The sequence below is a fragment of the Numenius arquata genome, chromosome 1 (genome assembly GCF_964106895.1).
Source record: "Numenius arquata chromosome 1, bNumArq3.hap1.1, whole genome shotgun sequence".
NCBI classification, from domain to species: Eukaryota; Metazoa; Chordata; class Aves; order Charadriiformes; family Scolopacidae; genus Numenius; species Numenius arquata.
In genome coordinates this window covers 18,005,391-18,033,238 of record NC_133576.1, presented here as the reverse complement: position 1 = coordinate 18,033,238, position 27,848 = coordinate 18,005,391, and the positions used below count along the sequence as shown (strand labels likewise).

General features: G+C 36.0%; 1 protein-coding gene across 1 annotated transcript in view; it reads left to right on the top strand.

Moving 5' to 3' along the window:
* ABI3BP (ABI family member 3 binding protein) overlaps positions 1-27,848 on the top strand; it is a 163,858-nt gene that overhangs the window by 112,263 nt on the left and 23,747 nt on the right. Inside the window, exons 36-52 of the mRNA XM_074163979.1 lie at positions 853-927; positions 2,501-2,575; positions 3,273-3,320; positions 3,857-3,931; positions 4,640-4,714; positions 6,205-6,279; positions 6,923-6,994; positions 7,484-7,558; positions 9,150-9,224; positions 9,696-9,770; positions 10,925-10,990; positions 11,314-11,388; positions 16,304-16,399; positions 18,456-18,566; positions 21,425-21,508; positions 22,884-22,952; positions 24,232-24,444. Of these exons, the coding sequence (XP_074020080.1) occupies positions 853-927; positions 2,501-2,575; positions 3,273-3,320; positions 3,857-3,931; positions 4,640-4,714; positions 6,205-6,279; positions 6,923-6,994; positions 7,484-7,558; positions 9,150-9,224; positions 9,696-9,770; positions 10,925-10,990; positions 11,314-11,388; positions 16,304-16,399; positions 18,456-18,566; positions 21,425-21,508; positions 22,884-22,952; positions 24,232-24,444 (1,434 nt within the window). The remainder of the gene's footprint in view (positions 1-852; positions 928-2,500; positions 2,576-3,272; positions 3,321-3,856; positions 3,932-4,639; positions 4,715-6,204; positions 6,280-6,922; positions 6,995-7,483; positions 7,559-9,149; positions 9,225-9,695; positions 9,771-10,924; positions 10,991-11,313; positions 11,389-16,303; positions 16,400-18,455; positions 18,567-21,424; positions 21,509-22,883; positions 22,953-24,231; positions 24,445-27,848) is intronic.

Sequence of the window (27,848 nt, the reverse complement as noted above, 5' to 3'; positions counted from 1 at the left end):
ATTAGTCATGTTGTCTTTCCTCTTCAATGCAAATCATTAAGAGTAGACCTGCAAAAGGTTGTCACCTTGCTTTGTATGTGCCTTAATAATTTAACAGTCAAGATTCTCTGTCTCTTTTCTTATTTTCTACAAAACAATTGAGGAGGATCCTTTCAAGTTTTTATGCATATAACATAGGGCAATTTCCTTCAATATTCGATTATAAGAGGCAGCGGGCAGATCAGAACAGGATCCTAACTTACATGTTCTCAGTCATACTGTAGAGGTTGCACTGTTCTAGTTAGTCATATGGTTTGGGTGAGCAGAGCTGCATGCTGCAAGTTTTCTTTCTCTGCTTCCCTTCCCCTCCAGTTTTACTAAATGAAATTCAGTCCTTCATAGAGGTCTGAAAAATAGTTCTGTTTCACTCAGGCCTCAATTCCACCATCAGAACAGAATCACTTCAGTCATCTTTGGGTCATACGATTCCTTGAAGTCAGATCCATTTGACTAAGACACTTTTATCATTTGACTCTGGTACTGTGAATCATTCCAGTACAACCTCCATTACAGAGCAGTGGTGTGTTTGTATTTGAAGCTACTTATTTTCTTTTCTTTTTTTTATTTTTTAAGTCCTCTTCTTAAATAGAACCAGTGATTCTGTCACATGCTTAGTTGACAATATGTCACAGAAGATCATTTCTTTTCTCTATAGCCTGATTTTGTTCCAAAAAAATCTTCTCTCTTGCATCACATCCATAGAATATCTCTGGTTCAAATCTTTTCTCTGTTTTTGTTGACTTTTATGGGTAGTAGTGATCACAGATATCTCAGAAAATTTTAGTATGGTGTAACCCAGTTTCTTTCTTTCAGGTCCTAAAGATACACGTCATGGGCCTTCCAAACCTAAAACATCACCCAGTCCACATGTTCCTCCAACTAGAGCAAGTAAGCTTGTCAATATTTTGCCCTTTAGTGCATGAAAGTTTTATCAGTTTGAAAATTTTCAAAATTGATAGGTTCTCTGAGGTACACAGTTACTTATTGACTAGGCTGTTTTACTGTCATAATCAAATTTTGCTACATAGCTATGTCGCGGATGGAGTAATCAACTTCACTCATAAGAGAGAAGTAGTGAAATATTTATTAAGGTGAAACAGTGATTTTACAAAATCAGTAGTAAGTGCGATAAAAACAGTAGTAAATGCGATAGTGTTTTATGAGATCCGATGTCAAGGTACACTTGATTATTTACTGCACAGAGGACAGGGTCAAACAAGCTGTCAGGGAGACTCTCCCATTGAGTCACGAGGTTCAGAAAGGACCCCCTTGCTTTCTAAACTCTTTCTCAGAGAGGAGTCTAGGTGTGGCTGATCCAATCCTAGTCCCAAACTTGGTCAACGGTTTATGTCTAAAGGATTATATATGCACAATCAACCCTTTATATTACTTAGCTAAGATTTCAAAGTTTAGCATTCTATTAGTTACTTACCGAGAATCCGTTGCGGCAAGGAATCTCTCAACCTCGAGGAGTAGAACCTTAAGCGAGCGTCCCCACTCAAGGGGGGGATCCTGGCGTGCAGCCCGCTGCCATACAGGAGAGCTCAAAGGGCTCTTGGGCTGTCCACTATTTATAGAGTAAGATAATTGACCTATAGTCATATTCTCATGGGAACAAAATTTCTAGGTCCCCACTCCAGACAGTGTTTTGGCTGTGTTGCCAGTGATACGCAAAGTCCAGGTGCAGGTTATCGCAACTGATGTTGTGATGGCCACAATGGCCAAGGCCCAAGCAGGAGCTGGCGGGAGGAGGGGGCGGGAAACAGGGAGAGCACACCGCCACAAGCTGTCATGGAACAAGATAATCAGCTAAATATGTATAAATGTCAATAAGTTGTATAATGGTAGAAATGTGAGGGTTAACATCTTAAGCCCTTGCACATCAGAAAATTTGTGTCTTATTTTCCACAGAATGTGACAGAGGTATTTGTATTTTCTAGTTACTCATTTACAAGTGTAAAATTACAGTACTTTCCTGTTCTAAGAACTTTGGAAATAGTTCTGTCCGTTTGAAAATTAGTGGTAAATTTCCATGTTTCTTCTGCTTTGACTACTTTGCTGGAGATTTTTTTTAAATGCAAAATTGATTTACATGAGCATCAGATTTTTTTGAATATGAAACAGTTGAGAAGACACTTGAGAAGAAACACTTGAGAAGACTAACACTAGGGAAACTGTTAAAACTACAGCAGTTTACCCTGCAGAAAGCTCAATTTGATAGAACTGAGAGGAGTGGAGAGTTAGTCCAACACTGCACTGTCATGGTCACTTTGTCTTTAGTCTCTTCACTAACATAATATTGATAGCATTGACAGAAGATCTCTGTGATTATTTTCAAATGGAATAAATACTTCCTAAAACAATTCTTTGTAGAAAATGAATCTGTTGTCAGAAAAATCAAAAGACTTACGTTGAATCATCATCCTCAATAACATGTTCAAAACTTCACTCATCTTCACAGGTCCAAAAGAAAGTCAACGAGTCTCTTCCAAGCCCAGAGCATCACCAAGTCCAGATGTACCACACACAAAACCTGGTAAATACATTGTTGTTTTGTTGTGCTTGAATATTCAGGGTTTCTTTTGGGTTATCTTTCCTCAACGAATCAAGTATTGATTAACATCTCTTCATATTACAAACAGATAGATTTTCTAACGATCATTAAATACGTGCTTAAAGGAAGATAAAGCTGATTTGTATTTTTAATGGCTGAATTTGATGAGTTGTATATGCTTTTCAGTCATGTGACAGCTATCACTGATGAATAATCTGCGTAGCAGGGTAGAAAACATACAAACATTGTAGAAAACATAGAAACATTGTAAGAATGTTCTTGGACGAAATTGCATCTCTTATGGGTCTATCAAAAAATACTTAGAGAAAAACATATTCAAGGGCCTTCATGTATGACTCTAAATATCTGTTACTCAAACCACTCATATGTTTATGTGTCCTGGTAATGGAATTTGATCCTTCAAAATATTTAGGGATTTACGTACTAGTGAACTGCCAAACCTCTGTAACTCCTGGTCGTTCTGAAAGCATCAGTTGAACCTTTTTTTTTTTGAGTGAGCCTATATGCACTAATTCTACCAATAAATAATTATAAAAAAAAAAAAGAAAAAATTTAAGTATGTGTTCCAATTTGAAAAGAAATTAGTCATGTAAAGAGTATTCTTACCCTTTTGCTTTTACTTATCACTAATTTTGTGTACATTCTTGTTTTTATGAAGTTTTGGCACATACTACATTTGCGGTTGAACAACCAAAGACAGCAATAGGTCAAGATGATACCTTGGACTGGTCATTATTACTTTTTCTCTGCTGCTCCTTGGACCGAAGATCACGTATCATTAGTCTGTTTTTCACTCGTCATCTCTATGGGGTTTTAATTTGTTTTCTTTTCTACTTAGTGAAATTAATTCTACTCTGTTCCAGGTATTGAAAAATTACTAGCTGTTTTGTTGTCATCAAAGAAATTTTCTTTCACTCTCACACACATTGTAATTCCTTTGACACTTCTAGGGGACAAGCATGCCATGGGTATTGCAGTTATGAGCTCTGAAATGCAGAAGGAAGCATCTCCACGATAGTTGTCTGTGTTCTTTCAGTTTTTGTTGCTTGACTCCTTGATCAATTTTCCACCCACGTTTTCATTGATGATTTTCTTTTCCCTTTAAATTCTGACACTCAGTTTTCCAGTCTCTCATTTAAGGATCTTGTTTTTCTTTGCAAGCACAAGGCATGCAGTGCCTGTGCAATAAACCTGTCTAATTTCTGAAGAGTATAAACCCTTAAAACAGATCTTTTCTTTCAGCTCCTAAAGTACCACAACATACTCCCTTTAAACCTAAAGCACCTCCCATCCCAGATGCTCCACACAGCAAGCCTGGTAAATTGTCTGGTCTTTTGTTAAGCTTCGGTTGATGATTGAGCAACTGCTTTCAGGGTGGGCAGTGGGGGGAGTTGTCAACAGTGTGTTTGCTGTTACCTGGGTATCATTCTAGCTTAAGAAACCTCTGCCATGCTGCAGTTAAGTCATACCACTGATGGAAACTGCAACGGTTAGAGACTTTATTTTATATTACGTGCATATTACCAGAAGAAGAAAGAGTAGTGACCGGTATGTTTAAATCAATGATAAAAAGTTATTCACAGCTTTTATCTGTGCAACACACTTCAATTGTTTGCTCCATGTTTTTGAAACTTTTATAAGAGAAGCCTCTTAAAGCTGTTGCAGTGTTTTTCCCTTATGTACACATTTTCATCCAGGTTAGACTGAGGATTCCCTTCAGTTGTATTTTGATTGGGAGACTCCCCATCATAAATCTGACTGACCTGTATAAGATAATCAGTGATTTCAGTGAAAGGTTATTATTGTTGTTTTCTGAGTATCTAGATGTTAAAAAAAAACAACCAAACAAACAAAAAAATTGAACTCTCTGTAACCATAAATCCCTGAGGGTAAATGCCCATTGCTTTTTTAAAACATACCTTCCTGGTGTATATAGTAGGAGCTGAAGGCTGTTTTTAAGAGGGCGGGGAGGAAAGGGAGACTCTCTTCATTATTCTGAGCATTTATCAACATTTTTTCCAACAGAAATCATTCCAACCTTCCATGAACCAGATACAACTATGATTCCTCATATTCCTGAAAGAACAAAGGCAACATTGGGTAATTGTGTATTTCATAAAAAATTACTCTATTTTCCATTCTTGTTAGAGAAGGTATTCTTAGAAAAAGCTCATTACATAATATTAAAACTAATAATGAAGTTTTACTCTGCTTCTAGATACTTGCTTGCCCTTTGGTATTGATAAACTCATATTGATGAGCTCATTTACTTTTGAAGGTTCTTTTCCTCATCTTCTAGCCTTTCCTGTCAGGATGACGTGATTCTTCAGGTGTTATATAATTTCCAGTAAAAGGGAACTTTATTTAAAGAGCAGGTAGTGATTCCTGTAATTTCGACATCTGAGGTATGGATACCATCATCCTAAAATATTCTTCTCCTTCACTCCTTATGGTATAATTTTACAGAAGAAAATCACAAGAAAAATTATATCAACTACAGCATAACCTGTACCAAATCAGACCAGCTGTGTGACCCTCCAAAACAAATACTAGCTCTTAAAGCAATCTTCTCTCCTAATTTCTAGTAATCCATGTTGGGAAAACTTCCGTCAATATACGAAACATTAGCTGAGAATTCTTTCTTCTTAGGTTAACTGTCAGATGTGGACCAAAGAAGGGTCAATGAATCCAAGCAGGATTGGGTAGCAGGGCTATTGCTTGAGTAATCTTTGTTCTCTGTCCCCAGTTTCAGAGACAGACATTGACCATGATTTTCTGAGAATTAAATGATATCATTAATGAAGTATTAATAGCCATTTAATGATCTTCAAACAATGAAGAGAAATAGGAAATGAAAAATGCTTTCCATCATGTTTCTGTTTTAATATATATTCCCTGTATGTATTGATACTTAGATTAGTATTCATTTGATATCTCTTTATATAGCTTTGTGAGTCTATGTGCCCTGTTGTACACATCTGGGGCTACCTGATGTAATATTCCTATGCAGAAAATAGTTCTTCAGAGCAAAGGGGATGAAGAATGCACAGGCTAAGGGATGTATTTTGAGGACCTCCCACATTGGTGTGAATCACAGACTAGCAAGTGCCAAGATAAGCTTTTCCAGTAAATGATTCCTATAAGGCAAGAATTTTTAACTGAAGAGTATGAAGATAGCAAGATTGAATAGTTCCCACATAAGAACAAAGAAGTTAGTTTATAAACTGTCTAATACAAAGGGTCCACTGAAGAATAGATCTGGTCCTCAGATACTCATGTATGGCAGATGTGGAATATACAGGCTACTACTTTCTATTTTTGTCCCATTACTATGCTGTTTGTGACTATATTCTTCATGGCTTCATCCAAAACTACAAATTTGTATATATTATTTTGGGGAAGTCTGTTTGTGTCAGTGGCCATTTAATTTGTCTTCCTTTCTTTGCAGGAATTCCAACTGATTGATTTTCAGCTTTACCCTTACATAATTTGCCTTATTACAGATCAGGTCGTTCTTATGTTCCCTGTGTGCTATGAAAGCAGTGGTTTTTTTCAAGTATTGTTTTGGGTGCTGTTTGTTTTTATTTCAGCTCCAACTGAAAAACAGTTCATTCATACCAAATCAAAAACATCTGAAAAATCAAGACTGCCACACACCAAACCTGGTAATGGAGTCATTCTTTTGATTTTGTGTTTGTGTTTAATCATTCTTTCCCTTAGCCTCAGGTTTTGTGCTCTTTAACGGAATTATTTGTAGCAGAATTTGTGCTGAAACAAAAGCATTACACTTAAGTCAGTCAATCCAAAATATGCCAAAACTACAGTCTAAATAATAGTAAGATTTGTAGTATAGCAAGCAAATGATGACTAAAATACAGTAATGTAGATGTTGACACATTTCAGTGGCTAGATAGACTGACTTCTCTCTGATTACTTCCTGGTAATCAGAGATGCTTCTCTGTGAGCTTTTTTTTTTTTTTTTTTTTTTTTTTTTTTTAACCATAAGATGCAACAGAACTCCTTTGCAATGTGCTTGTACAGTTAGCAACTGGCATTGTGTGCTGTACTGAAACAAAAGTAGTCTTAAAAATAGTTATGGGGGGCTGTGTCTCTTCCCATTTTTTTTATAGAAGGAATGTAAAGGAGAAGTTAATAGAAAGATAATGCTGTCTGTCAGCAGCTGATTTTTAAGATGCTCTGCTATTCTTTAGTTTGCGGCATTTTGAAAGTTTTAGAAATAGTGCGAATGCTACTTTGTTTCTATTACAGTTTCATATTCTAAGATTCTTCACATTTTCTCCTTAACAGCAATACATCAGACAACTCCACAACCAATTATTACAAAATCTTCTACTATCACTGAGCATTGGGCAACAATGGGTAAATAAGTTTCCTTAAAGTTAAGATGCGGGTATTTTTAATTTTTCAATTGAGAAATTTCTAGAGAACGTGCTCTGGTGTGGTAATTTGTGGAACATCACTCCACTGTTCTTCATTCTTACATGTTCTTACACACATGCATGTTTCTTAATACAGATGAGTCTCAGTTTTATCATAGAAGTAAAGTAGAAATAGCCTAGAGCTCATATCTGGTGAGAAGCCTGTATTCATCAGATCTCCAACCAAATTCAGTGGTCTAATTTTTCTTTTAGAGCAAGAATTTTAGCCACTAGCTCAACTCATCCTACAGCACAGTGCTAGGACTTTTCTGTGTTTTGGATAGTCATTTTGTTTCAGGTTCCAGAAAGCCATGGAATTGTTACTGTCTTTTTTTCAGGCATTTGAGGCATGGTTTTTCTGTGGGCTAAATGTGGCATTGGATCATGACTCCTGAAGAATACAATAATAATCTTTTTCCTTTTCTTTCAGCTCCAAAAGAAACATTGCTCATTCCTTCCAAATCCAAAACATCTGTTGGGCCAGAAGTACCACAGACTAAACCTGGTAATTTAAAGTTTGTAACTTTGAAATTGTTATTGTGGCACTACCTTAGTTAGACTTTCTGCTGTCATTCAGTACTACTGTCACGTCACATGCGTGACACGTAGACAAAAATTAGCATTATTGTTCAGCTCAGAGTATGGTAAGAAATTATATAAAAAAAAATGCCCAAGAATTTTATCAATTTCCATGGAGAGCAGAAGTTAAGATGGTTATGCTTTTTAACATTTGTTTGTTTAATTGGTGGATAGTAGCCATTAAAAATGTGAGGAATTTGATTAATGTTAATACAAGCTTCCCTAAGTTCTTTTCTTTTGGGGGATTTTATTACCGTAAATACATTTCCTTCAATTTCTCAAGTACTTTCGAAACACGGATTACAGAATCTCAGTCCAAGATAGTTAGATGCTAAAAGTATAGGTACCTTCTTCCTATCAGTGATTTTTGCAGTAATTACAGTAGTTTTAGGGATGCATAGTTATAATGAAGGATGATGATACCTCAGCTTTACCCTGGGTGTGAACTATTTTCATAAAAATTACTAGGTAGGAAGGTTACAGGAGAAAAAAAATTATTAGAGGAGGAGTGACAACATGGTTATGAGAAAGAGCAGCTCCTAATCTTTCTTACTTTTTGATCTAACCTCCAAGCTGATAATATTTCAGTTTTAGGCAAATAGTTTAATGTATAGTTTTATCATTTCCCCTCTTTTTTACCCTTAGACTTCTAGCCCTTTTTATATAGCCAAAAAGAATTTAAGCAGAGACCCTATTCATTCAAGAACTGTACATACAAGTTACTACGAAAATTAAACTGAACAGTCCAGGAAAATTATTTATTTTCTGAAGACCTTATTTTGAAAGGCTTTCTGTTAAGTAGCCAAGCTAGATTCTAAGTCTCAGTTAAAAAAGAGCTATTTCTAATCATGTCATAGTTAATGAATGCCATGTTTTGGTACCACTACAAAGTTAGTTTTGGATGAAAAATTTTAGAAAACAGAATATATAGGTTTATTCTTTTCCTTTTAAATTTTAAATCATTATGATGTATGTACAAAATAAACTAGTGTTAGGAAGGTTGTTAAAAACAAATGGTACTGTTTAGCTACTACCCTTTATGCTAGTAAGTACGTTACTTTCCAGCTTCCATGTTTTAACTTTATTTCTGAAAGACAGAGAGACCTGTAGTGTGTGTCTGCCTGCCAATCTCCTTTTCATCCAGTAACTTAGATATCTTTCACTAAATGCAGTAAAATTTGAGTGAGGGAGGACTATCTGAAAGATAAATAGGTTACTACAGGCTTTTAGAAATTTTTTAGGGAAATGCAAATTAATAAGACCGAAGACTGTCAGAACTCCACCTTAAGGGCATTTGTCCTGAAGTTGGTGGGGGCCCAGAAGAATAGTTGCGCTGTCTGGCTGTCAGCATGAAAACACATCCAGACTAATCAGAACATGTGTCTGTCTCATGTCTGTTAAAATTGTCTTAGCAGATGTGTAGATAGGTTTTTAGGAAACAAACGACACAGATCCTTCATGAAATCCAAAACTTCTTTAATTTCACTTCTCACAGAACAATGTTTTATTTCTTGTAGCTCCAAGGGCAACACACCTGGGATCAATTAACCTTATAACAGTTCATGTTGTTGATGGGTCCAAAATGACTTTGGGTAATGAGAATATTATGTCAGTTTATTTTTTATAAAACTTTACTTTCTCTGCTTTTGCTATACAGCTAAACTTGCACTTCAATAAACAGAAATACCTTAGTATGTCTTTATGTCGTGTTCATTTGTTAGTCACATTCCAGTGCATGTACAAAATGTTGCTGGTTTTAATTTTCCAGCCATTTTTTTTTTCATGCAATTCTTCTTAGAAATGTACAAGGCCGAGGAGTAATATAAAAAGGCATTACCTGTTCATCTTTTCTTCTTTTGTCTGACTTACTAGTGATATGTATCTTTCCAGTCTTGAAAAGTCTTTTATCTGTGTAAAAGCATGATTTTCAGCCAGGTTTCTAGCACTGACTCTTTTTGTTTATGGTCTGCACAAAGATAGTTTGAATTTCCCTTCCAACTGTGGTGTCTTATGTTTAAAATAAATCATTTGCATTTGATAAGCAATAATATTTCTACTTTCAGTTCCAAATGAAACGTACCAGATTTCACCCAAGCCCAAAGCTGCTCTAGCAACTGAAAGTCCACAATTCAATACAGGTAATTTTTAGGATTTACCTAAGTTGTTTTATTGAGAGTCTGTAGATCTTAAGTAAAATCAGTACAGTTTAAGGATCTGTTAATTATTACCTTTAAAACCATTTCAAATATATAACTTGAAAATTTATTTTTCCCTTTATCAAATGGCTTTTGTTCATTGCTCTGAAAATCAAGGTTTAATCAGTGTTGCCTCAAAGATGATATGAAGCTTTTAAACAGTATTAGTGCTGTGTATTTGATCCTCAGATGTGTAGTGTCGCAAACACAGATGTGGCTTGCAAACTGGCTTCCACCTTTTTCCTTATAAAATACTAAATCTAAATCCATAAAACTTTTCCCAAATGCAAATGTCAAAAATGAATATTATGTTCTTTCCCACATAAGTATTTTCTCTGACACTTCAGAGAGGCTGGATTAAGTGTTGTGGATAGAACGGTTATTAGATTTGACTATCAAATACCTAACTATTTATTTAAAAATTTGAGTTACAGAGGCTGATAACTTGGCACAGATGACAGTGACTACTGCTTACACTTTCAGCTTTCAGTGTGATTCACACAGATTCTGTAACAACTAATAAAACAAAATTATTTATTTGGCAAGTGAAAGGTGCCAGTAAGAAAAGGTTGAAGGCTTCTGATTTTAACCTTGATGAGGCACTGCGCTTCATCAGCCCTACACAGTGACGGCACTGAATGCTTCCAGTTGTTTTCTCAGCAATATTTTAATGTTTTGTGTTTTTATCTGAATATTTGATTGGGGAGGGGTTGGGGGGTGTTCAGTTTGGTGTTTTATTTTGAGGTTTTTTGTTTGTTTGTTTTTTACAGAACCTAATTAAATGTCTTAAGGCCATGGATACCTTGCAGAGCTAACTCTGTATCCATATACAGTTGGGTAACTGGCTGTAAATATTTTATATCTTTTCCTAAACCTAAACATGAATGTAACTGGTCAGACTGCATGATGGAGTCATCTGGCCACTAAGAAACTCGCATTTTCAGCGTGCATTTTGGATTGGAACTCATAGAATTCTCATATGTCCATTTTGCTGTATCGCATTGGTGCATGGACCTTTTTTCTGGCAAATTATACTGTGTAATTACATTGGTGTTCCTTTTACACATAGCATTTAAACTGAACCTTATTTCTTTTAGCACCTCATAAAACACGTCTCACTTCTGCAAGACCAAAGCCATCTGATAAATCACAGATCAGACCTGGTAATAATTGTTTATTCAGTTTGGGATGGGGAGGAGATTAATTAATTAATTAATTTCACTTATTCTCGGTAGAATTTTAAGTGTTGCTGGGAAAAAGGGTATTTTTCTTTCAATTAATCAGTCTAGAGGTAAAGCCTTTCCAAGTCAGAAAAAAAAAAAAAAAAGAGAGAGAAAACAAAACCGTGTGTATCATCACAGCAAGTGTTACTTTTTTTTCTCTAATATGGAATTATTGGCATCACATAGAAGTCTGTTGGGTTTTTTTCTCATGGAATCTTTTTTCTTTTCTTTTCTTTTTCTTTTGTTTTCAAACTCCCTCACAGCTCTTAGTAAGACCACACCAGCACCAGCTAGAACAAAAGCACCTGGACTGCCGAAGTGGATTGTACCAACAACAGGTAGAGCTGCAGTTTTGGGGTTTTTTTAACTTAACAGTAAAAGACAGGAATGTGACTTCTTTAAATCATCTGGAGCCCTGCAAATTATTTCATTATTTTTGATTATAGAAGTTAATTCCTCAGAGTACTGCATGGAATTGCTGCTATTGGTCATGCTATATAGTTCCTGAGCATCACTATGAACTGATACTGTCAGTGTAAACTTACAAATAGATTATTATGTGGCTACTGTTAACTTATGTTAGATGATAGGTCCAGAATAAATAATGGAAAAAGCTTTGTTGAAAAGGGTTACCCAGTTAAGTCCAAGTTAGAAGGATTGATAAGAAAGCCTTAAAGCCAGATATCTTGCTAGCTACTAGCTATGCACGTGGTGTGTTCACGTCAGACCTGCTCGTATTCAGACTATGCAGTAGTCAGACTAGGTGATATTAGGCTTGAATACTTCAGCACCAAGGAAGTTCCAATTTGATGGATGATAGAGGAGGGTGAGAACTGTCACTTGAATTTACACATCTTTACACACACAGATAACATACATCCCTAACCCCAAATATTTATTCAAAATACTGATTTAGTTGGGGGAAAAATAATTTATCCTTTTTCAATTGTACTTGATTTTTCCATCCAATCAAAATAACGTCACTGCTAAATCATAAGGACTCCATATTTTTTTTTATTTAATAAAGCATTAGTTTATTATGTCAATACAAATACTGTTTGGCTTTTTAATACAGCCATTGGTTAATTAAGTACAGAATTGAGGGATTTTTCATCAATGATGGAAGTTTAAAATAATAAATAATATAATTAAATAAATAATGCACATATTCAAAGCAAACTATTATTATGCGATTTCAAAAGCCACCTGCTCCTGGAGACCTTTGTGCATTCTGCCAATTATGGTAACCGGACATTAGAAAGCTCACCTATAAGAAGACCACCAACAGAAGTAAAGAACAAAATCTTCTGACCACCAACTACTGCCATTGGTCATTTAATAGTGTCTCTGATGTCCTGAAATTTGATGGGTGCTTTTATTGTGCTTAGTGCTGTTTTAGGTGACTGCTAAAGTATTTTTTTAAGCAATCTTATTTTAAATGCTCCTGTCCTGTTGGAGTGCCTACTAGTTGTCATTATTTCCAAGTCTTTATAGTTGCCAGTCGTAGTCTTCCAGTTGCCTGGAAGAATTAGAGCTTCATTGTGGTAGATGATGTCAAAAATTGTCACAAGGCTATTACCTTGCTGTGAGCGCTATGTATACTCGCAGGCAAATAAGTATTTTCTTTTAGACTTCTTCTGGAAAATGATACATCTAATAATATTTTCTGTTGCTCGGTTATGTGAGTCGTTTTTCTCTGAGTTAAAGAAACATCCTGAAGATGTCTGTTACCTAGATTTGTGTCCTGCCAAGTGAGGCCTTTAAGTTAAACCTGGTGTCCAAAGTACTAAGGAAGAGCTGGCATTTATTGTCTACTGTCTTATTATCTATCTTTGTCCCTCCAAATCTGCTGACATAGCAGCTCATTGATACCTTTCTGTGAGTCTACACCTTTCTTCTCCAAAGTGTAGAGAAATAACCAGTGAATTTTGTATGTTCATGCCATGTCTTCTGTAAAGCAGGTATGTCACCGTATTGTGGCAAATACAGTGTCTGAGCCTAAAAGGATGTCTGTGCTCACAAAAATCATTTGGCATAACAAGAGAGTTCAGGCAATCAATTATAGAAATCTCCTATATGTCTCCCAAGCAATGTGTAATTACACATTTACACAATATGCATTTACACATTGCAAACAGAATTCCTAAGTATGCAGAAAAGACTTAAAAAAGAGAGCTCTACTAACCTGGAACCCTAAATCTTACCAGCTGAGTAAAGATAAAAGTTTCTTTTTCAGTAGGTGATTTAGAGAAATGATAACATTTTAAGACACCTGGATGATTTTTGAGAGTGAAGAAGTTTATTTCTTCCATTATGAAAATGTTATATTATTTTCTGTGGTTACCTTATCAGAATCCCTAACTTGTGATCTAAGCTGATCAGAATCCTTAATTGGACTGTAAGGAACAATATGTTTTCAGGCTTACCTTTAGACATTACATCATTTTTTTCTTTCTCTGAAGAAGAGCACTTTTACTGAAGAGCCATGGATATGTTTGAAGACCAGTTTGGATCTTTTAATTCCTTGCTGGGCTGGCACTGCTGATGAACATACTCCAGTTCTTCTTCCTGATTGTACTTATTAGCATCAGTGCAAAGATGTTTCATCCCATGCAGTGTGCTTGGCAGCTGCAGGGCCCAGATGACAGGCAGTGGAATTCGTTTTTTCCAGAGGCAGCACATGGGATTGTGGCTGGTTTCCTGGCAGGCTTTTCAGTCTTCTGGCTAGCTGTAGTGCCAGGTGGTAAACTTGACTGTGGGAAAGAGGCAGGGATTGCCTCCTCATGACTAACATTCCTTTTAGTTTTCTACCAGGTTTTACCCATTTTCTCTAGAATTTTGTTTTATTGAGATGGCTTTTCGTATTTGTCATAGTGTATGTGACTTATCTTACTCAGTTTTCTTTTTATTTAACCCTAACCATTTAAAAAATGTTCTTGATCTATTAAGCTTCCAGACAACCTTCAGCAAACAAACTTTGAGTGACATTTCCATTTCCCTTGTGAAAGAGAGAGATAGTTGGTTTTCATTATAGCTGCCATTAACTTTGTGTTCTGTTTTCCTTTTATTTTTGAAATTGTGGGTGTATAGCCAAGTTCTAAAGGAACTCAAGTATTAAGGTATTTCAGTTTGTTTTATCAAGGGCACTTTTTCCAGTTCTTCACTTAAAATTGTCTACCTTTCTAATGGTATTCCTGCTATTAAAGATGCAGGGGTTAGTTTTAAGGTGTTCCAGACCCCATGAATATTTCCAGGAAAAAAGATAGAAGTAAGAGAAGACACAAACACAGATGCAAGAAATACATCTATTCACATTTTTATTAAAATTTTGGATGAATATGATAAGTTGAAATGCTAATAATAAGCAACTTACGTTAGCTAGCGTAAGGCAAATGCTCTGGGAAATATAGCAAGCTGTTTGATAGTGCAGGTACCTTGCATGAAAACACAAACAAACTTTTATGTAACTTTAAAATGCATTGAAACATTCAAAAAGGAGATTTTGTCAACAGGGAAGTGTTGATCAGCTTTTTCCCTGAAAATTTGACTTATTTTTCATTACTACTTTCCTAATGGCAGAGCAGCAGTGCAAGTTTCTGAAAAAAAAAATGACTTCTTCCACCTAGAATGTCTACAATATTTTGTTCATTCCCAGCTGATATAACTCAGAAAAGATTGTGATTCTAAGTTAGGTTGTAAGGAGCTGGATAGAGGTGGACTTTTTGTAGACACTGTAAGATGCAAAGCTAAATTTGGCTTGTAATGGGTACTTGGGTGATTTAGTCAATATGCTACTACATTTTGTTGATGTGTTTGTTGTGAGATGAAGCTGAGAAACTAAATATACTCCAACTGTGACCTGGGATATGTAAGACTATTTTTCTTTTTAAAGCTGGTGCTGGTCTTCTCATGTGTCTTCTTCCTTGAACACCATTCATATTGATTAGCACACTGCTGCTTTTTTTGTCTGAAGATCTAATTGACCACTTTAGTTACCTAAAGACAAATTGCAGATACATAAAACCACAAGATGTGTTTAGAAATTTTGGTTGCAGGGACTACGTGACCTGCATCCTGTTCGCAGTTTACTACAAGTCTGATCATTTTAATCTTAGGTAAATAATTTAATGCTTCCATACTATAGTTTTCCCCTGTGAGAAGTACTGAGACTCAGTCGCACTTTCAGAGAGTGTAGAGTTTCTATTCAATCTCATTTTGAATGTAGCGTCACAACTGTGAATTCCTAAGGTGTGGCTAGCAAGAATGGCCAAATAGTAAAATACTTGAAAAATTGCTTAATGCTGTTGAAATACTAGTTTATTCTCAAAACAAACTGAGCAACAGATTATGAACCAATAAAGTCTCTGGTTTAAATGTTTAGATCATGTTGGAATAGACTTGAAATTTGATAATTAAATTGATTTTAAGATTTATTTTTTTAATACATTAACCTTCAGGGCTTTTTTTCTTATGTCATGAGAGAGTGATTTTTTTGTTTGTTTTCACAAACACGATGAAATTGCAAAGCATTTTCTCACTCTACCATATGTAGCATTTTTATGAAGTAAATATACTTATTTTGCATAGGGAAAGCCTATAAATTTAATAGTCTGGCTGCCCTATAAATATCAGCATGTGAAACAGTTGTTCTGTACCAGGAATAGTTGTGTTTATCTCTTTAATGCCATTTACTTCGGTTTTTTAAAAATGTGTTTATGTAACTTAAAGTAGGACTTTCTTTTATATACAAACTGAATTTTGTGTACACTTTGCCTCCAGTATTCCAAATACAGTATATATTTGGTTCAGAATTGCTCTAGCTATTCAATGTGGAGGATAACTGCTGATCTTATTTTGGGGAAGAAGGAGAGCAGTGCCCTTTGCAAGAATCAATGGACATTTTATTCTGTATATTGAAAAAGTAAAATATTCTCTGTACTCATCATTCCACATATAATCTTGGTTTAACTCATCTGTTATTTCTTAATCTTACTCATTCTCGCTTTCCAAATATACTTTTTTTCAAGGAATGTTTACAATTAAATTACAGAATCTTCTAGACCAAGACCGCTTTCTATCTACTTGAATAGGAAGATAATGGATATCACTAAGTTATCAGTAAAAATATTGATAGGCCATATATGCTAGTTGTGCACTTAATGTTAGCTACAGTTTGAACATACACAATATAGAAATATTCCATTACTTGGTACTGCACTGTAGGTACTTGTTTCATTTCCTTTTGTTTCACAGACGAAGTATATACACCTGAGGATATTGCCGGACAAATAAGCATGGATGTGGAAAAATCTTTGGAATACAGTGATACCTGGGAAAAGCCATTTTCTGGTAAGGTTAATAAAAGAATACAATTTTAAAAGTATTGCTACAAGCTAGCCAGTATTTGACTTTCCCTTTAAATGCATTTACTATTTCTGAAAACTTAGTGTGTTTTAACTGAAAAAGTTTACATCTAGGCTATTTACGAGAAATGAAAAAACGGGTTACAGCACACAAGAATTAAACTTGATATTATAAAAGTCTGTCCTAAGAGGCTGCATGCCCTCCTTTTTCATGAAGAGTGACAGAGTCAAGGAAATACATTTCCTGTCCACGAAGAGCCTCTGAGATTAAATAAATCCTAACAGTTCCCCATGCCACTGTCATTGCAAGAATCTATGCTATCACAAAATCCCTAAATTCTATTGTGTGTCCTAGTTTACAAGCTCAGACTCCACACATTGTTAATTAGATTTGGTAGCATCATAGACCATTGCCTAAATCACTGTGGAAGAAGTAGAAGGGGAGTGGGGGTAGTCTTTTTTTCCGGAGCACAGTGTAGCAGATTCAACTGTGACACAGTCCACTGAATGCGATGTTTTGGCTTGCATGTATCTTGTGGTTGTGTTGTTCAGAACATATGACGGAAACCACTGACAAGGCAATACTTGCATGTTTTTACCCCATAAATATCTCAGACAATCCCATGCCTTGTATATGGTCAGGGGAAATTAATCATGGATGCTACCATGTAGTAGTATCTAGGGTATGATGACTTATATCTACAAAAATTTATTTTCCTTATTCAAGTCTTTAGGCATATATTTTTCATCTCCACCTGGGGATGAAAAATGAATATAAAACCTACAAATGCTATTTTCAAAACCACTACATCTTCCTAAATTAGATAGAGCATTATTTCTTGTCTTGATCTGAGGGATTTAAAAAAAAAAAAAAAAAAAAAAAAAGTCTTTTATAACTGACTGCAAAAGTCCAAAGGAAAGGGAGCAGAGAAAGATGGAGATGTTCCTGTTTGTATAGTGAAAGTATTTCTAAAAAAGCTCTCCCAAATGAGTCTTTGGATCTGCTCCCTTCTCGCCCACAGTCACTCTATTTATAGGGTAAACTAAGGTCAGATATGTAGGGCCTGAGGTACTCTGTGTAGCCAGTAACTCAGTATCAGGCAACTTGCATATTTGTTGACATTGGCAGCATTATAAGAATTATATTACTCTTGAGGATTTTCCCCTGTTAGGTACAAAAAGTCTTTTGTTACATAAATGTGTTGCACATATCTCCTGGTTTTTTCTTAAAGAAAGAAGTGCAAAGGTGAATAGTGGAAGAAAAATCTTTTCCTTTGCCTTTCCTTTGCTAATAAAATCCTTTATTATTTCCTGGAAAATACAGTAAAATTTTCTGTAAGTATGAATTAAGAGGCTTAGGTTCTCCCTTCAGACCTCACTGTCAAAGGACCTTACCCGATAAATATAATAGATACTGGCTAGGAGTGCACATTGAAATAACCTAGTTGGGTGCATCAAGAGTTTATAACACAATAGCTGTTTCTAGCTAGCCATGTCAGTGCATGAAGTGACAGTGACTTTTTTTTTTCATTTTTCACTTTTGAAAGGCATAGGATAAAGCATCCCTAATGATAATTTCCCTTTGCTACATCTTTTGCTTCAAGCTGAGGGCGACCAGTTTTATCAGTTAGAAAGCACAAAAGATCAGAAATTTTGTGAGTAGGATACTGAAGACAATTCCAAGTACACTGAGGTGATGTTTATTGTGGGAAGAAGTATCCTACTGGCTGCCGAAAAATTACCATTGACAGAAATGAGTAACCACACAGAAAATGAATCACTGAAACACTTGTAAAAAATACTAAAATTAGCTACATTTTTTCAGTGCAAGCTTGGTTTAAAACTCAATGGCATGCACTTCCCAAAGAATTTAAGGCTGAAAATACAACTCATTTCAGTTTCTAACCTCACCTCTCCGCGTTTGATATTAAATCAGACACGAACCATTGTTTGAAAAGTCAGACTATAACTTGTAATGGGTTTCTGATTTTATGGAATTTGAGGTTAAATAATTACTAACACTGTCTTTTAATGTCATTCAGTAACTACGTCACCTGGCCCTCGGCATCCTCCTCTACCTCCTGTCAAGCCTACACAAATGCGAAGAAAACCTCTGCCTCCAAACACTGTGACTGGTAAACCAGGGAGTCCAGGTATCTCAGCCTTTTCAGCATAAATATTTTATTACGTGTGAGATAATACTGAGCTGACTAGCAGGGTATAGGAGATTTTTATAATACGGATTCTTTTTGCTTCATTTGTGATATGTCTAGAAGCTAGTCTTCTGGAACATACAAACGTCTTTTGTCTTCATACATAAACTCTCTTTTCTTTTTGTTTTCCTAACCCAGTTATGTCAAAATCATTCCTAGTAAGGGAGCTGAAAGCAAAATAGTGTAACGCAAGTCATCCTTTAAGATCAACCTTAAGAACATTTCATGTCTACTAATAGCATTTGCAGTTACTTAATGTACATGTCAGATGGGAGAGATGGAATGTTATCGTTCAATGCATACTCCCAACTGGCTATTTGTAAAGAAATTCTGCCCTATGTATATAGCATATCCATCAACCACTGCAAATGAAGACACCCAGAAAACTAACTGCACTGGGAGGCAGAGCAAGCTAAGTTATTTCGTGTGCAAAGAGTTTAGCTTCATTCCTGTGCTACAGTATTCCTGCTTCTCAGTATCAGTGTAAGAGCACACAGAAACTTTCACATTTCCGATTTTGTTTTCATTTTATCCTGAAGGTGATATTCAGTATCCTTATATATGTTTTGTCTGTGGATTCTATAAAGAATCCTTAGGCTAACGTTATTGAAAGTAGTCAGAAATTATCATTTCATTATGTTTAGCATCATGAGCAATGCTTCCCTCTTCATATTACTGTCTGTAGTTCACTGGAAATAAAAAGGTCTTGGCTCTGCTGTATTTCCTGTTGGCTTTTTTTTTTGTTGTTTGTTTCATTTAGAGCTTTGTGTGCCATTAAGGCACTAAAGACCTAAATAATTCTTTAGTATTTTGTGCAGCAGTTTAGAAGCAAGAATCTCTAAGCTGGATGAAGCAAGCTGTATATTTACTCAATTGCAGAGCCAAGACTGAAATGTTGTGTCTGTACTTGCTGTTGATCGGTGGTGTTTCCTTAGTAATAGCTACAACAGAACATAAGACATTGTCAGTCTTAAGCTGTAGCATGAAAAAATGTTGACCTGATACATTTTCTTTTGCTTGTAATGGGGCCTATGCTAATTTTCTCCATTAAGTGTCTAATTAATTTACCAGTGTTTTGAAATTTCACTGGTTTTCCATACACTAGAGGCCAGGTTATGTGGTAGTCAGCAGTTACCATACCTTCCTAGGCGTTCAAGATGGAATAAATTGGTTAGACGATCTGGTTCTTCCTTATGAGGCCAGTAGCAGATTTTCCTTTTTCTGTGTTTCCTAGTGTTTTATCCAATTTAGTTTTAAACTTCATAATTGAGTTTCTTCTGGTTCCCTGGGGAGATTGTTCCGCAGTACTAACAGGAAAAATTTGCCTCAATGTTCTTCTTGGATTTTCCCTTTCATAATTCTGCCCTGTTTCTCTTTCTCATTAACACTGTGATTAATTCGTTACTTGCATCTTTCTTACTCATCCATTATGGGAAGGTTTCTATGCAGATATTAGAATTCTCCTGAATAGAAAAAAAGGAAACAAGAGTGTTCCAGAACCTTTGTGAAACTGGACTTCAGTGAAACTCTTAATACATTTCCACTTTATTAAGGAAATTAGTGGCAAGTAGAGAGAGAATCTTTATTATTAGAATCTTAATTGATTTCTGCCTTATTAAGGAAATGAATGGAAGGTGAGGATTTTTGTTGTTTTAAACTTGGTTCACCAGAGTTCTGCCTTCAGTCACCATGTTCTTTTGTGACATATATGCAGGGAATGTAACTACATTATGTAGTTCTTGTCTTTTTTGGGATTGAGATTTCACAGTCATGCAGTGGTTATCTGGGAGTAATATTTTCTGTTTCTGAATGTTTTGTGAATGTAGTTCTTGTCTTTTACAGCTACTTTGAACACAATCAAGACATTCTTTACCGTGGATTACTTGCCTCTTAGAAACTTGTTTTCATTGTTAGGTGATAACAGCTGAGGAGAAAAGGCAATGTCACATAGTCTAAAACAGTTTTTAAAATACCTATTTAATTATGGAAGATAATAATGCCTTTATCAATCAGTTTCTGTCCAAACTTATGGTGCCTAGTACAGAATAGATCAGAAAGAAAGCTTTTTTTCCTTGGGTCATGTAGTGTTATAAATGTTGGAAATGTTGGACGTGGTTGCATTTTTCTTAACTTCATTTGAAGTGCATCTTAATTTCATTTTGTGGAAGCTCCAGTACTGTTCTGTGGTTAAACTCTTAATGCAGACCATAGTTAAGGACTCAGTGTTTAACATTATACATTATATACATACATTATACGTTATATATACAGTGTTTAACATTATAATGAGGCTCTAGCCTTGCTAATACATGTGCTGTATTGAGTGTAGAAATGAAAGGACTTTAGCTATATTTGAGGAAAGAATCCAAAGTTCAGTTGCTGAGTTTGATTATTCTGTCCTACAACTCATGAGGAAATGTGGTCTTTTATTGGAGAAACAGAAATGCTGTTGCTGGTCATTTTACATCTTTTTACCAGTCTGTGTAGGATGAGTCTGTGCATTAAACCAGGTCGTACTCTAGCTGACTGAAGTCCTCCAAGACAATCTCCAAGTAGCAAAAAATGTTCTAACTGGGTTTCAGAAATAGGTTATATTGGCAATAATGACAACTTGGAACTTTCCTAAATCCAACTGGAAGCTGTTATATAAGTTTTGAGGGAATATCATAGTTTGAATGAAAGTACTTGTTTCATGAAGCAGTTGTCATAAATCTGAATTCTGTTAGAAAATCAGAGAACTGTTGCACTCTAAACAGTAAATGCCTTGTTGCCCCAAGTTCCTCTTTCTGTCATTATAGCTAAACCTGCTGGACCAACAACACCTGTGAGGACAGGAACATCATATAAGACACCAACAGCTTTTGCAACTCCAGAGTATTATGGTAAGCACATTACAGAAAGGTCTGGTTTGGTTTTGGGATATTTTTGTTTCATTAACATAAAGGTTTCCTTTTTTCCTTTTGCTTCCCTTCCCTAAACTATATTGATGCACTGTATATTTAATATAAGAGGTATTCTGTCTGAGGTGATTCTGATTTCCTTTATGGCACTTTGCAACTTTTCTAACTTAACTGAATTCATCTGGCTGTCTTCTGATACACACTTTGGTAAATGAGAACATGATGACCCTTCCATCTTCCTAGAAATCAATACATGTTTAGTAGGCTGTTAATACTATTCAGTGGCTACTTTAAATTTGTGAAGGGAGTAGATAAGGCACTTCTTTTCTTCAGTGTTTCTTTTTACATGGGACATAAATTCAAATTATTGTTTGCCAGTGACTGATAGTGCTCAACGTTGTTGTGATATCCTCCTAGCTGTCTGATCAAGCTGGAACCATTTAGGTAGGAAAAGTTGTAATAGGGTAGTAGTGGTTAGTTGGTAATTTGCCCTTTTATAAAATCGGGTGTTAACTACAAGTTCAGACCTAAATCTCTTCAAAGTGGCCATACAGGAATGTGCTTAATTAGTTTTTGAGCCAAAATATGCAGCTCTAGGTATATTGTCATGAATTATGCTGTTTCTAATTTTCCCGGACTTAACGGTAGCACTGAAATTCTTTCTCCTTATAATGATCATGAACTCACTGTGACCCTTAGTGCTCAGTAAAGGAAGCCAAATGCTAGATTTATTGAAAAATGCTTGTTAGGAAGGTATTGTGTTTTGTCCATTGAGGTGCATTGTAGTATTTGCATCTGAGAGAAGATTCTGTTCACTGTAGGGCTATATAACACAACGCCATTGTCATGAACCTTGACTGCTCTAGCACATTTCTATTCACCAGCGTATTTGCCTTCAATTTCCTTCAAATTTTGTGGAGCTTGTACACTGTCTGGAAACAGAATTTGTGATTTCCTTGTCGCTATTTTTAGAGAAGTTCATGTGCCAACATAATAGTGCTATATATTCTATGAAAATGAAACAAGCTCCAAGCTAAACAGGCAGTACAGTGCAAAAAGATACTTTTTAAAGGTCTAAAGAGCATTTTGCATATGTTGCATTAACTGACTCCAGCATCAGTCATGAACTCTGTCATTTTGATTATATCTGTCTTTATACTAGCAGTACATATGGGGTTTACCTAGCATCACAGCCAAAGTAGAATCCTTAAAAGGGAAAGACAGATCCGGCAGCAAAGGTCTACCATGGAAGAGCTTTACCATGACTTAAAATGCCAAATGAACTGTGAAATGCTGCAGTTCTAACATGGAAACCTCCTATTTATTGCAAATTAAATTATAACTCTGTCTCCCACAGTTGATGCAACTGTCTTCAGCTCAAGTCCTACATCAGAAACAGATTCTTCAGGCAAACCAAGGTACCAAGGTAGGATTTTAATAGCTATGGTATTTTTATTTGGGGGAGTATATGAAGACTGACCTATATTGCATCAAAATTGTCTTCTTTGGTTATTTGAAGGCCAAAACTTCATTTGATTCTGCTCCACTTTAGTGTCAGATGAAAGAACTGTAGTGCAGACCGCCAGCATATTCTTGACTAAGTTCTACTTCTCTTCTACTTTCTTCCCTGCTACCGCCTCCCTCATAGTTTACAGTCTTGTCCTCAAACATGTTGTGACCCTTCCTGTATGTCAGCAATAGTATAACTGCACACTGTTCACATTCTACCAAACCAAATGAAAATATTCCTGTGAGTTTGCAAGCATAACTGGAGAGGTATTGCCCCCAATACCTGTGCACCTTACCAGAGGGGATACATGCCTGTGATAGATGCCTCACCTCTCATTCCAGGCTGTGCACATTCAGATAGTCTAGTAATATGGTAGCATATACTAGACTAGGTAATAAAGTAGTCAAGTTATTGCTGTTGCAGTAATCTAGAGAATTTAGCAAGGTGAGATGACAGGATGAAATGCATTTGTACCAAAATATTTTTCAGGTTTTTTTCTTGGAAGGGATATTACATTTCTGAAGACACTGTCTTTCTTATGATAGCTTATTTTTTACATCCAATAGAAGTTTTAATTTTAGAACTAATGTATTTGTGTTCAGTAATCTTTTCCTAATTTTGATGCAGAGTACAAGATGTTTGCCTCAGAAGGTATGTTTCAGGGTTTGGTCCTCTACCATTGGAAATGGTTAAGATTTTGACAGTCACTTTAGACACTGCAAGTTTAACGCTGGAATGACGCTGGACTAAACTTGTTACTCTTTCTGGTGAAACAAAGTGGTGATGGGTTTTACATCTTTGTATTAGCATAGAGCTCAAAAGCTGCAAGTGGAATTGTAGTGTCATTTTACTATAGAAGGACTAAAGTTAATTGTCGTATTTTATGACAGAAGTTGATTCTTTCAAACAGTGTTTATCACCCACTATTACCTTCAGAGTGATATTTCATCAGGGGTGCCAGTGGGAAGGGGGTGAAGGCAGTGTAGATTCCAGGTCTGGCAACAACAAAAAACCCAACAAGCAGCTTAATATCGAATATATGAGTTTTATTCTTAAATATTTATGCTTGACTTTGATTTGTTGTGCAGATTTTTACTTGGTGCCCTAAGATGGAAGTTGTGCAGTAAGTGAAATGGTATTGGCATTTTGTAAAAACACTCTGTATTGAATAACAGCTCTTTCCTATTCCTCCTAGCCCCCCATGTCAAGTACATGAAGAAAGATGATGATGTGCCCTGCTCTATCACAAGCTCTCTTGAACATTTTCCTCAAGAAGAAGCTGGCAGCAAGGAAGAACCTACTCGTCCTCCACAGAATCCTCCAACCAACCTCACAGTGGTGACTGTTGAGGGCTGTCCAACTTTCGTCATATTGGACTGGGAAAAACCAGACAATGACACTGTTACTGGTTGGTTTCATTTCTTTTCTCCATTGTATCAGAATACGGTATTTCTGGCTTATTTTTACTTTCACAGTTGTTTTATGCCATTTAAAAATACTTCAATCCCAAGGGAGTCTTTCACCCTTACAGTGCTTTTATTTTGTGCTACTGTCAACTCCAGTGTGGATAAGAAAATGCTACTACATTAGCAACAACTATACAGCTATATAATTGGTGTCAGTGATGACTCAAAAAGATACTTAAGAAGTATGACTCTGCATCTTCTCTTAATTTCTGGCTTCTCTGTGTACAGGATCTGGTAAGATCTAGTCAAGAGTTCCAGCAATGTGACAATAGTCTTTATTATATAGATGCATACACATAATGTAGACATCTTTCTTGGCATGAGGATGTTGTTGATTTTGTGGGACAGACAAAACGAAACCTTACCTCCATTTAGTAAAGCAGTAGAACTCTGCCAACATAATACTTGCTGTACCCACCATAGGGTCTACCAAGTTCTCAATGTTAAAAGAATCTGTTTAGTTTTTTCATTTCCAAAGGAAGGTTTTTGTATTGAGAATAAATCTTTGTGAGTCATGCAGGAATCAGTAGATAGACAGGTAAGCTTGTAAGACGATCATTGATAATTTTTCTGTCATCTTCTATATATCAACACAAGCTTACCAAAATAGAACATTTAAATTAATTATCAACTGAAAATTACAGTTCTTCTGTACTGTCAGGAAAATGGCTTTTGTTTTTATCATGAACATAAAACTTTGATTTGCATAATCACTGGCTTATCACAGCCATGACTAACCAGATTTGGCTGTGTTGCATTATGAGTAGAACAGATAAGACTAGTGAGGACTAATACTTGATCATTAGCCATTGCCTTTAGCATATAAGTGAGATGTTTTCAGATGTTGTTGTATATGCATGTTATGAGAGACTTCAGTGCAGGGGAATAATTAGGTGACTGTCACAAGCAAGGCCACTCTATTCCCGAGATTACTCCTTCCTTGATTTTCTAGAAATAATTACTAGGTTTAGCCTCTATTCTTTCTTGCTCTCCCGGCCATTTTGAAAAATAGTAAATGCAAAACCAAAGGGGCACTCAAAACAAAAATTAGCCTGCACTTTTTTCTTCTGGGAAAGAGGAAGAAAGTTAGCCCTTCTGCTGCATTAAAAAGGGAATAAAAAGAGACTGTAGGCTAATGAAAAGTACCACCAGCAAGAGAGAAGAATGATTACCTGGCTTGGCTTCCATGATGTGCTTCATCCTGGAAGCAAAGGAAGTGTGAGCTTATTGCTAACCTTAGAATGAGGCTGAGGATAGACTCTCTGTGAACACTCCCCACTCCAGGCAGTTATGCAATGCATCTATTTTTTTTCTGGGAAAAACCTTTTTGTTGCTGTTGTCATTTGGACAGACCAGTCCGTAGCTTGATTGGGTCAGATAAGGTCATTTAGTCTACATGTTTTCTTGGAAGACCTGCTGTTTTTCTTAAGTATGTTAATGAACCCACTGCAGCACAACCATTTGTCTTGCAAAAATAGAAAACCATTTCCGCTATAGCTGGTAAAACTGTCAGCCCACATGATCTAATGATGACAGCAAGGCATAATCACCTTCTGATACTATTTTCTTTCTTTTTCAACGTGTCTTGTGAAATATAGAGCAAGTAATGCTCACTGTTTCTTCTGGGACTTTAGGTGGAAACCCTTACTCTATTCAGTTGTAATAATCATTTGTGAAAGTTAACTTTTCATGAAGCTTCTTCTCTTCTATAAGGCTATTCTGTGATAACTGAGACACCTGACATACCCTACCCCATTCCAGAAAAAAAGATTAAACCCTTCTACAGAGTATGTGACTAATACTTATTTGGCTTCACTGAGTGAAACTTTAGTTTTTGATCTAGCTATCTTCCTATATAGAAGTAACATTTTTTCCATAAATACTGTCTTAATTCCTTTTAACTTCAATGTGTAGCAGAAAATGATTGAACTCTGTGGCTTACAAATACTCTCATTGAGCTTGTCTCCTTCTTCTTAACTTCAAAAAATTACTCAGTTAATGATTTATCCAAGGTCACTTTCTGAATTCAAGAGACGGCATTGAATCCCATTTTTTTGAAACCAGTGATTACTTCATATTGGCACCGCTATGACATTACTTGTTTAGACAGACTTAAGTCAAGTTTTCTGTCATCTCTTTTTATTTTTGTAGTTTTTACATGTTTTCTCAATCATCTGGTTTAGGCATCACATCTCGTTTTTCAATGCACTGTTTCAGATAGAACTGTGGAAACCGAAAATGTAATTTTTGTGCCCTTTTTTTTTAAAAGGTTACTTTACTTGACTTTTAGTTGTGCACAAGGAGTTTCATCATATTGGATACTCCTAAAAACAAAACTGTACTTCAGTAATGGAAAGGTCTGACAAATAATAACCCAAAGAGCGATCAAGCTTACCTCCTTGTTTTCGTAAAGGCTGCAAATGTCAGGAACCAAGACCATTTTGCTGGTGCTCCGCTACGCCTCTTGTGTTGCCACAGAAATGTAGGGCAGTTTGTTGTCTTGTGTATTGAGTAACAAGGAGGTACTGGATGCACTCAGTAATTCTTTGTGTGTGTGTGTGTATGCCCACGTGTTGTGTTTTCTTTTCCAACTTGAATGAATTAAGAAGTTCAAATCACGTATTGACTTGAGGCTGGCAGAAGGCAGAAAAACTGAAGTCCTGTCAAGTTACCTACTCATTCTCTATCTGGATGTACCTACCTAACTCAGTGGATAACCACTCTCTCTCTCTCATGCTTCCAAATAAACTTAATTTCTCTATTGAGGCTTAATTAGGGCAAACAAGGGCTTTTCTGTGTTTTTTTTTTTTCTCCAGGGTTCACTCAGCCCTTGTTGGCTATATAGGAAAAGGTTTTTGTTTCCAAAAAGGAAATGCATAAAGAGAAAACACAGATATGCTTTACGCAAATACATACTAACTATCAGTGCTGATGTCTTTGGTCGTTGCATTGGGGTCCCACTTGAGCAAATGATCTAAAGTAAAAGTCTTCTACATAATTATTCCCGCCCACCCCCCCACCTGCCCCCTCCAGCTGAGACCCCCATTCCTGCTGGTTCATAAATTTGTTCTTAAAAACCAGTGGCTCGTCTTTTGCTGTTCATGGGTGACTGTTGTGGGGGAGGACTTCTGAACGTGGAAATTTTGAAATCTTAAGTATCAGCAGTAATTCCTTTCTTCATGCTGAATTTCTGACATACTTTTAAACTTATTTAAACTTTTATGTTGCTCTGAATATGCTCTAAATAACTGATTCTATTACAAGGTAAAGATAAAAAGATGCTGTGTAGAGGTTCCTTTTGAAACTATTGCAGTAAATAATCTGAAATTCACATGTGCATACCTAT